Genomic DNA, 11,574 nt, shown 5'->3' with positions numbered 1-11,574 from the left:
CTCCGAGATCTCGCCCCTTCTCCGCATACCCCAATCCCCTCTACCGCCACGATTCGCTCTGTCTCCTCCTCCCTCGCCCCTCCAATCCACTCCACCTAGATCTACACTGCAATCGATATCTTCTAGTGGGTGGTAGATCTTTGCGTCATCTGACCTCCTAACCGGCATACTTTTGGAGCTACCACGCCATGGAGCAGCACTTACCCTAATCAACTGCGCCACCCGTGGAGCACCCAGGTTATTTTTCTCCACAATTTCATCCTGTCATCACTATCACACCTCCCCTGATTTATTTCATAAATTGCTTGGTTTGTTCCCCCACATCACTATCACCTCCTACCAATTTGCAGAATGGGTGATATAAATAAGAGGAAGAAATTAGCGCAAGAGAGTTGTAATTTTGGAATCTCAGACCTCCCGGATGATATGCTTGAGCACATAGTATCCTTCTTATCATTGAATGAGGCCGTGAGGACTTGTGTTCTTTCCAAGAATTGGAGCTACATATGGAAATTTGTGCCTACCCTACATATTTCTGATACAGTGGATAAATGTAACAGCTTAATAGACAATTTTTTGCGTGGCCATGGGAACACCGCAATCATTGTTTGTGATATCGAGTTGACTAATCTCGAGAAGGTAGAAATGCATGACATGATAGACACATGGATCTTTCATATCGTGAATCTTTGCCATGTTCAGGAGCTCAAAGTCATTAGCTGTATAGTGGATGATTTCCTAAAGTTCAGGGATCAAGCTCTCATCTCCAAGCACTTGAGGAGGTTAGAGCTTGATAAGGTTCGCTTACAAGCTAGCATTGTTGATTTCTCAACCTGCCCTGCATTGGAAGAAATAGATCTGATGTTTTGTTGGATTGAAGCAAATTACATTATATCAAAGTCATTAAAGCGCCTGATTGCAGTGGAATGTGAATTTGATAGTGTGGGTGCACGCACTCACATTTCTGTCCCCAACCTCATCTTTCTTAAGTTAACTGATATTTGGCATTATACTCCTTTATTTGAAGCCATGCCTTCACTTGAAGTTGGATATGTTAGTCTAGGCGAGGACTGTTTAGACTATTGTAACAACAATAAATCTTGGGGATGTGATAATGTGGACTGCGGTTTTGGTTGCACTGATGGTTACAAATATGATAGCATTCTTCTGGAAGGTTTATCAAATGCTAGTTACTTGGAGTTGCTAAGTGAACCAAGCATGGTATGTTTGCACTTTTTGGGCATCCCCATTGTTGATATTGCCTTGCTCTTGCAATCTATGGTAGATTATCCACCAATTGAATTACTTATATTGTTTTGTAACCTTTTCTATTGAAGTAACATGCAATCAAAATGTATATATGCATTACTCTAACACTAGAAACAACATACATGTCGATTTCTACTATTATGTTCTAGTGGGCTGTTATTTTGGATTTCTTGGAACACCATACAAGAATATTAATCTATAGAGCCCTGAACACCATGTAACTTGAAACCATATATTAGAGTTATTATATTTTAAAAATTAGGATTCTTTGCATATTGCCAACATTGGTATGTCTAATTATTTATTAGAGATAAGAAATGCATATAGTTTTATTGCTTTCACCAATTTACTATAATCAACTTTGGCTATTACATGTTTCAATACTAGAACGCATGGCTTTCCACACTTGCACATAATTAATACACCTAAGAATACATCATTCTTATTCTCTTTTATCTAGTTCATTTTTGATAGGGATTTGCGGCGATGCCCTACATTTCGAAACTTGAGGACACTGATACTCAACGAATGGTTTTTGGTTGCTAACCTCCATGGACTTGCACGCGTTCTTCACAACTCACCTATTCTAGAGGAGCTGAATCTCCTACTTTTAGAGGTATGGCCACTATGACTATATCTTTTCTGAAAATTGATTCTTGGTCGATAACATTTATGAATTTATTTGTCTACTCTAGGAGCCTAAAGAGGTGGTCGAATCTAACGGGGACCATTATCAAGTGGAACATCCCTTATTGGAGACCCTTAAGGAAGTCAAAGTCAATTGTGAAAGACAATATATGTGGGTTCAGGAAATAATAAATATTTTGATTACTTTTGGTATATCGCCTGAGATAATTATCGTCAAAGAGAGCCAAATGCATCCAGATGTCATTTAGCTATTGGTATGTACCCTGAATTCTAATTTATCTCCATAGTTTACCTTGTTCACAAATAATATTATGTGGGAACTAAATGTAAGATTTATATTTAATCGCAATAGCAATCTTAATGTTGATCCAAACAAACATAAATATGTTTCCACATTTGGCGAACCAGAATGGAGGATGATATGCAAGTGGTGTACAATATGGTTTTTTACAAATCATGTCAGAATGTGCCCATGATACTTTCCTGGTCATAAGTTGAAGTTTTCTTCTTGCATGTATTCCTTCTATTACCTTCATAGATAGAACTTGACATGACACTGCTACAAGTTTGGAAAAATTATTAGCTATCATGGGTCTAAACATTTTTATAGCGCTTCTTCGTGCACCATATTTATAAATCGATGTCTTTATGATCGTCTGCGCCAACCCCACATATAAATAACACCATGTATATTTGTTTCGATCAAAACCTTCCTTGGTTTAAATATTGCTCTTTAGGTTGTGTGTGTTGCCCCAATCCATAACACGAAATAGTTTAAGAAAGAAAATGAAGTGGTATAAAACACATGACATATGTATTTAGGAACAAATTACTATGTATAATTACATGCATTGAACACACAAAATTTACAACAAATTGATTGAAGCTAAATATACAAGCCTCCACACCATACTTAAGTGCTTATATTATTTTTCTTTCTATGCATACCGCAAAGATAATTCTAGTTTCATAATGTTCCAAGAAATCACATGAATATTTAAAATATCTTAAAATAATTCTAAGCCATTTGAGTTCACATCCTAAGATATACGAACTTCTCTTAGTACTGAAGTGAATCACAATGTCTTTACTCATATAATTGTTAAGGATAGTCAAGCAGTTCACATAATGACTATCTTTTAGCGGAGAGCACGACCATAAACATGCATATCACATACTGTTTAGAAACCACAACAAAGATGTGTTGCGAACCATATGTTGTTAGATAGTTATAGGTCCTTGTATTTAGGATCCGCCATAAATGATACTTTAATTAACTGTGATACACAAATGTCAAAGATTGTTGGATCTAGGAGATGCATATGATTTCTCCTGCATAATACATGATCCGATCTTGGATTTGTCATCTCTTAACTTGTCATCGACCCATCGTCACACATATCATTCATCACATAACATGTCCATCCCACAAGAAAATTTGGGAACACACGTAGTACACACATGATACACAAAGCATTCATCACACATAGCGTAATGGCATTTGTAGTCAAAGATCGAAGAAGGGAGAGGCTCCAGGTTAGCGATTAGTACACATTCGATCTTATGCCATTTTTAGTTGAAGATGAAATGAAGGAGACACTAGTAGAAAACATAGCTTTGGTTGAGGCCTGGCCAGCCCATTAGTCCAGGTTCTGTCACGAACCGGCACCCATGGGGGGCACACGTCCTGGTTCGTGCGCCCAGGGGGCCGGCCGGGCCTCGGGAGGCATTTGTCCCAGTTCGTGTGGACCCATTTGTCCCTGTTCTAGGCACGATCCAGGACCAATGGTCCTCGCTCCTGGCCCACAGCCATTGGTGCCGGTTCGTGCCTAGAACCGGGACAGAAGGTGGGCCTTTAGTTTCGGTTCCAGCCACGAACCGGGACCAATGAGGTGGCTATATATAACCCACACTCGCGAACAGAGCACTCCACTGCTCTGTTTTTCTGGACGGCGAGAGGAGAGCTTTGTGGTGCTCTAGCTCACCTCCTATGCACATGAGGTGTTCGATGAAATGCCTGAGCCACACTAGTTAAGCTTTCTCCTCTCGAAACTCGACCTCCAAGCTCCATTTTCCCTGAGATTTGTCTAGGTTTAGCGGTCCATCACATCCCATTCCCGTCTTCACCACCGTCGATCGCCCGCGCAGATCTCGTCACCGGCACCATCGTGGTGAGCCTCTTGTTCAAATTAGATGTGGCAGATGCGGGATGAACTCCTACCACAAGATCGCATGAAAGCAATTCAAGAGGAATTGGCGGGATTCTTTCTTGATCACATCATCAATAAAGCCGGAGAATACCATGTGGAAGTTGAGTTCAGTTATTAGGGGATTGTAAGAGATCTTATATTGTATATATTTAACCAGTAGTAGCGTCGGATAGATATACGAAAACTTGTTGTTCGACCAATCTCTCGGAGGAGAGGTCGTTATCACTTCTCTATGTATGCATATGTTCATGACGATCTTCTGTACTTAATGATTTCCTTCATTTGCTTACTAGCTAGCGTGTCGAGACCTCTCTATATGTATAGTACGTAGCATCGACCAAGCACGGAGATATCTCTCTATTAGCTAGCCAACACAATATATGAAACACCTAAATTAACCTACAAACCCCCTAAAACCACCAAACCCCCCTCCCCTTCAGAAAAAAACAAAAACCGTAGCCCCCTGAAATCCTGACGCGTGGTAGCTTATTGGTCCTGGTTGGTGCCACCAACCGGGACAAAAGGCCCCCCTGCCTGGGCAAGCCGCAGCGTCCACGTGGAGCCCCATCTGTCCTGGTTAGTATAAGAATCGGGACTAAACGTATTAGGCTTTAGTACCGACCCTTTAGTCCCGGTTCCCGAACCGGGACAAATGGGCCTCATGAACCGGGACAAATGGGCCTTTTTCTACTAGTGAGAGGGTCCATGTCAGATATTAGTACACCAACGATCTTATGATCCACTAGAAGGTTGTTGACGATAATAGAGAGAAGGGTAGTGTACGGATGTATAGGTCTATAATCAGGGAGGTATATCGTACCAACATGAACAAACATAGTCCACATATGAGTGTCTAGACACATTACTCTGGTAACATACATTCAAGAGGTCTGGAAGATGGAAAGGGGGTTTGTTTCCTTGTATTTCAAATATATCTCTGGAAGGGGAATAAAAGGAACGAATAATTTCCTAGCTAGCTTCCTCTGGATCTCCATGAATTTTTTTGGTCTTTGTTGACAAACTCCCCCAACTTCCAGTGGTGTAGATGAGGAGGTGGGAGTCATTATGATCCATAAATGACCTAAATTTTCACCGGGGATTGCATGTAAAGGGTTGCGACTTTATCCAAGAATTGGGATAATGACTTACAAACCAAGTCAACATATCTTTGACAAAAATCATCACGTGTTTCCTTAAAAACATGCAAGCACCTAGTGGGGATCTTGGTTGCGAGCACCTAGTGGGCAAATCTAACTGCTTAGGTAGTCATCGGAGGTGTAACAGTTGAGGATACCTTTGTTGGTGATGATTATAATATGTTTAACTGTCAAGTGAGTTTCTCCTGAAAGTGGTGGGAAGGATCAGTAGTCATCGAAAGCAAAAAATCATCTTCTCCTATGCTGGACCACCGTGGGGGTTTTGCAGTAGCGGTAGGTAATTTTGGGTCTTGAGCTAACCTAGATTTCTCGGCCGAAATTAGGATGCAACAAATATACTTTTTTGAGCAGAGACGAGACGGCTAGCTTCGCCCACTACCTCCACCCTATCGCTACTTCCTGTAGTTCTTATACATTAAGTAAGGTAGTCGAACATCTCCAACGAGGGATGCATTCCTACACTAGTAGAAAAAGGGTCAAATATGAGAAACATTAGTACAGGTTGGCATATGAGCCGGCACTAATGCTTCCATTAGTGCCGGTTCAAATGACTAGGCGGGAGGAGACCTTTAGTACCGGTTCAGTGCAAATCTTTAGTACCGGTTCGTGCCACGAACCGGTACTAAAGGTGCTGGCCGGGCACCAGCATCTTTAGTACCGGTTCGTGGCATGAACCGGTACTAAAGAGGTTGTGGAAGGCGCTATTTTTAGTCCCACCTCGCTCCCCTAACAAGAATTTGACCACCTTAAATATGTTACTTCTCAAACTACATGTTGAACTCGATGATATTTTTGCTTCTGGTACAAGTGAATGTTTCTTCTTTAAGCTACTGTTGGTGGTGATTAGATAGCGGTAATGACTATGATGATTAAATAGTGATAATGACGACTACGATGATTTTTAGCTAGCTAGCTGGAGTATATATATACTCATGTTGATGATATGATGCAAGAGTTTTTATATTAATATGATGATGATGATGATGAGTTATTATATCATTTAATGAAAGAAAACCACAGATTAGTTTCAGCTGGATGGATCCTACCTAAGTGATCAAGTATATATATGTCATATACTTGATCACTTAGCTAGCTAGATCATGTATCCAGTCGAAACTAATCCGCGGTACTTTCACCTAATGATTTAACAACTCATTATAATGTAAAACAATCACTAAATTAAATTAAAACACAAAATTAAGGGAAAATTAAAAAAACATCCAAACATTTAGTACCAGTTGGTGTTACCAACCGGTACTAAAGTCCTACGCGCACCCGGGCCTGGCGCGTGCCACGTGTTTGTACTTTAGCGCCGGTTCATGACGAACCGGTACTAAAGGGGGAGACCTTTAGTCCCCACTCTTTAGTGCCGGTTGGCGAACCGGCACTAAAGGCCGTCACGAACCGGCACTAAAGGCCGGTTCTGCACTAGTGCTACCCATAACTCAACGCGATGTGCAAATACCAACTATTATGAGATGTATTTGGGGTTCAAATTCACCAACTCTAAATATTTCTACTTTAAGAAGTCCAATTGGGCCATGATGCAGTCCTCGGTGGGGTTGGGGAGCCAGTCCTTCTTGGCCAATAGACACCGCATCAAGCTTGTCGAGACGAGGAACCCTTAGTATACTGGCACATTTGTAAGCAGAGAGCACTGAAACCTCTCAGTTTATTACTAGACCAAAGTTTAAAATCGAATTCCTCTTCATCCACTTTTTGTTTTTATACATAACGTAAAAGCTTACACATATGTACATAGTGGTGATGGTTGTCTCTCCTTGTGTAAAACACAAGGTATGCGTCCTACAGAACATAAATGTAAAGAACTACTAGCAGATGGAAAGATATTAAAGTAGCCAAGAAATTTGCCCAACTTCTTTAAAATCTCAAAATAAAACATGATATTTCTACCAAAATAAGTCCTCCTTGGGGTGCACCATTAAAAATTATGATAAAATTATTTAAAAGCCATCAAACATGAAACTAAGACATCAGATAATGTAGCCACACATTTCTATAAGGTCCAATTGCACCATTGCCCCATTTCACTCGAATTGTACATTTGCACCTTTCTTAACTCATTTAACGCTTTCAAATCTGACCACTCGTCATGCCACTGCTCAAATTAGGGGACTGAAGAGTGTATGACGAGTCAACAATTAAAATACGAACCTTTTTATCCTTGCACAATTTCCCGACATCTTTCTTCTAGTTTGCATATATGGACTCGTTTGACATCATGATTTGTATTCTTAAATTTTATTAAAATTGTATTGATAAACTGTGATAGCAAAACATATGATTTAAATTTTATTGAATTGTATTAAACCGGCAACATATTTACATTCCACAAAGCCGCAAAGAATTGTACCACATAAACATTATAAGTCCGGTCCCCAAAAGTTAAATAAAAGCACCAAGGATGCCCTGTTTGTTTATAAGTATGCACTACTGGTATCCTTCAATTTCCCTGAATTTTTTTATGTTTATCTATCTTTTTTGAGATTTCTAAACCATGGGGAAACTCATTGCTTGTTCCCTAAAAATTTATTGCTTCCCTTGGGATGAATTGGTCCCACCACCTGTAACATTTTCCTCTAGTGGCATGCATGTAAACCTAGGACATAGGTACCATTGGTTTTATAACTGATTTTTTAAAACAAATCAGAGGATCCAAATTTCCCAAAAGATGAACACCTACCAAAGGTTATCCACGGTACTAAAATAGGACTGGTAGGAGTCGTAGTCGCAAAAAGGTCATCATAATCTCCAAAAAAACATGGTAGTGGAACTAAAATAGGAGTCATGACCTTCTAGGCCTAATATCATTCAATGAGAATTTTTTTTCTATCCATCAAGCATGTAACTAAGACAACAAGCAATGTGGCTTTATGTTTTTATATGGGCCAATTGCACCATTACTCATGTTTTCAACTCAGCTCATTGCCTTTCCTTTTTTGCATTTTGCAGGGCTTTTAAAACTTCAAGATTTATTACTCCCCTACTTTTCTTAGTGGACTGAATCATGTATGTCAACTCAGCAATGGAGATATATTACCCCTGCACTAGTGCACCTATTTTCTTATTGTAGTTTGCATACATATACATAGACCGTGAGTTGTATTCTTAAACTTGCATGAAAATATACAAGGCGACATATTGACAGAACTTGACAACAAAATGTATGTTTTAAATTTGATTGTATGCTGAATTTTTTTTGAGATCATTATGCTGGCCAACCAAATCACCAAATGGTTTCCATAAAAACATAAATGCATGTTTGGTCCATGATGGTCCAACATAAGCAACAATCCAAGCCTCGTTCATAAGTGTTTCACAATAAGATCTTCTTATTTGCATATTGCTTTTCCCTTTATCTAAAAAAATAGATTTCAAAACAATACGTTATGAAAAGGCTTGTGTCATTCAAGAGCTTATAGGTGGCATGGTCGATCATCGAGTTAGATTGCCATTTCTCCAACCAGATGAAAAAAATCACTATTAGCCAAACTTAAATTTCGCTCGATGCATATTAGCCACTCCCAGAACAATTAACGATGAAATTAAGGTGGTTTTGTCCTCTTAAATGAAGTGGATTCCAACTATATGTTAATTCACCGATATCTTGCGGCACCATTTTTGAACAATGTGGCAAGCTGGGTGCGAAAAGGACAATATAAACTTACACCGTCATGTAGTGTGTCATGGTCTTCTTCGGGCGCGACCACACCGTCCCGCCCCGTGTTGTGGACTTCTGGCACCACTTCTTCGCCTGGTTCTAGCATGATCACACAATCACGCCATGTGTCATGGTCTTCTGGCGCTACGACTTCGCCTGGATTTACTGGCGCGGATGCACTCACCGGACCTGTGTCCAGCTGACCAAGATCATCTGGATCCTACTCATCCACTAGCTCGCACATCATCATCATATCTCCATCGTCTCCTTCATTCGCCATGAGCGCCTTCAGCTTCGGTGCTTCCTCACAGTTAGCCTTGAAGTGACCAAGGATGGCACACTTGTAACACCTTACTTTTATGATGTCAAACTTCATCCTCGGTGGTGCAGGCGCATCCTCGTCATCCGAGTCAGCAAAGTTCTTTCTCTCCGAGCGCTGCTTCCCTTTCCCCTTCTTGCCGCTGCTCATGGATCCGCCTTGCTTGTCTTTCGATAGGGCGATCCATTGCCCCTTTTTTAGTATCAGGTGCTCACTCGCCTCCGCGTGGCCAAAACAAAGACGAATTGTCTCATCGTGGGGCTTGAACCTTCCGACGAGATCCTCAACTGTGAGAGTTTTCAGGTCGAAACATTGCTCGATCGACGTGACATCTGGATATAGCGTGCCGGCGCGGTTCACAAATATCGTCGGACGATCGCAATTCTTCTAGAGTTGAACCTTAGCTGCGTATGCCGTTGACGAGAGTCTTTAGACGGGAGGCAAAATGATCAACCGTCCCAGTTTCATCCATCTTCATGCACTCGTAGCTTCTCATCAGGGACTGAAGGTGTGCTTCCTTGACACGGTCATGACCCTGGTGCAGGATCTTGCTGGTCTCCCATGCCTCCTTCGATGATTTCTTTCTGACGAGATGCTGCAGCACATCCTTCGGCATTGCGGAGTAGATAGCCGTTAACGCCTGACGATTAATCTGATACTTCACCGCGCCCTTCGCATACTCAGCGCCACCGGGGTCGACAGCTTCCTAGAACTCAACCCCCTCCATGGCGACCTCCATGTTCATCGCCCATAGTGCGTAGTCCTCTCGATCCAGACGGGAGAATTGCGACACCCCACCACTGGCATCGGTACTCCCGCTGCAGCCGCCATGATCTCCTTGCCTGTATTCGACTTGCCCTTCAAGTGCTTTCCCAAGATCACGAACGACAAACCAAGCTGTGATACCAACTGTTTGCACTGGTCCCGTACGATGTGACACCGACGAGTACTTTCTGTCGAGGTGGCACGCATGCACAACCGGCTGCTTGATGCGTTCTAGCCGGCCGATTCTTTTGGCCAACACATGCATGTACAACACAACCAAGAAGGCACTCAGGCAGGTGGATCGATTCTAGCTACGGCAGCTAGCTAGCTTGAACGAGTCGCCGGTTAGCTGGACAAGACGCACTTACAAAGTACTACTTGCCGTGGACACACACGAGATACACGAGACGCCGAGATTGATGGCTACGTGAGCGTTCAGGGTGGACGCGGTCCGGTCCGGTACAGGCTTTGACCGAGCCAGCCTTTGGACCGGCCGCGGCTGGTCCGGTCCGGACCGGACCGAGGTGGCCAGCGAGCCTAATTTCCAAGACCGGACCGAAAGGAGCAAAGCTCGGTCAGCCCGAATGGACCGAATGGGACCGATGGCTGGGACTCTGTTTAGGCTGTTTTCCAGCCTGAAAGTGCTTTGTTGGCCACTGTTTAGTCCTGGGAGTGCTCTATTAACCGTTTTGGCCATTATTTAGCAGTGCCCTATCCAAATTTAGTGAGTGTTCTGTTTCTGTATAATGACAAGTATGACATAACTAAATTTGGACAGCATTTTATTTGTATTTTGGACATCAAAACAATTGATTTTGAGAGGAACAATATCACAAAAATCACATGCACAAACATTGATCACAGCCACAAACAGCCACAAATTTTGGACCAAAACAGCATGAATATGACAGCCACAAACAACTAATTGGACAACAAGCACTGGACTAAATTTGGACAACAAGAATAACTAAATTTGGACAGCATTGTTGGACAACTTGTTGGACCATTGTTTTTGCGCAGTTCAAGAGTTGTTTGGATGGCATTCCTAGCTATCTTGTCCTTTAAACCTTCACATTTTAAAATATGCCTTCCAATAGTTGAGGTGCTGCCACCTTGCGTATATGCATACCTCTTTTTGGGACAATAGTTACAAACAGCCTTCAACGCTATCTCTCCGGGATGCTCCATCGATGCCTCTTTGACCTTGTGAAAATGGGCCGAAACATCCGATGACATCCTAACAGGAGCATTGTCTCTTGGCCTCTTGTTCTTTTTCCTTTCTCTTTCCTCTTCCTCCTCACTAGAGACAACATGCACAAGTGATTCCTCGGACATAGTATCACCTTCTAGTTCATCAGCTGATTCCTTATACCCTTTTGATGTATCATCATCCGACATATCAGCACTCGCTTGTGGCGGGACTATAAACAGATTTTGCTCCTCATATTCCTCATCATCCTTGTCCTTGTCGTCATCCATGTCCATGTCCTCGTCCTCGTCGTCCTCCTTCTCCTCGTCATCTAC

General features: G+C 41.9%; 1 protein-coding gene across 1 annotated transcript; it reads left to right on the top strand.

Annotated features, from left to right (window-relative positions):
- Positions 1–351: 351 nt before the first annotated feature.
- Positions 352–8,338, top strand: LOC123138595 (putative FBD-associated F-box protein At5g56820). Its single transcript, XM_044558558.1, has 4 exons — positions 352–1,221; positions 1,730–1,885; positions 1,965–2,171; positions 8,258–8,338. The coding sequence occupies exons 1-3, from the start codon at positions 352–354 to the stop codon at positions 2,163–2,165; spliced, it is 1,227 nt and encodes a 408-aa protein (XP_044414493.1). The 3' UTR covers positions 2,166–2,171; positions 8,258–8,338.
- The last annotated feature ends 3,236 nt before the right edge of the window (positions 8,339–11,574 follow it).

This window comes from Triticum aestivum, chromosome 6B, assembly GCF_018294505.1.
Source record: "Triticum aestivum cultivar Chinese Spring chromosome 6B, IWGSC CS RefSeq v2.1, whole genome shotgun sequence".
In the NCBI taxonomy this organism is placed as follows: Eukaryota; Viridiplantae; Streptophyta; class Magnoliopsida; order Poales; family Poaceae; genus Triticum; species Triticum aestivum.
This window is presented reverse-complemented; position numbering and strand designations above follow the sequence as displayed.

Bases quoted from the DNA above. Each gene is read 5' to 3' on its own strand.
- LOC123138595 (XM_044558558.1), top strand. From the start codon at position 352: ATGGGTGATATAAATAAGAGGAAGAAATTAGCGCAAGAGAGTTGTAAT. The intron at 1,222-1,729 runs GTATGTTTGCAC...TCTTTTATCTAG, and splicing joins TGCTAAGTGAACCAAGCATG to TTCATTTTTGATAGGGATTT. The intron at 1,886-1,964 runs GTATGGCCACTA...TGTCTACTCTAG, and splicing joins TGAATCTCCTACTTTTAGAG to GAGCCTAAAGAGGTGGTCGA.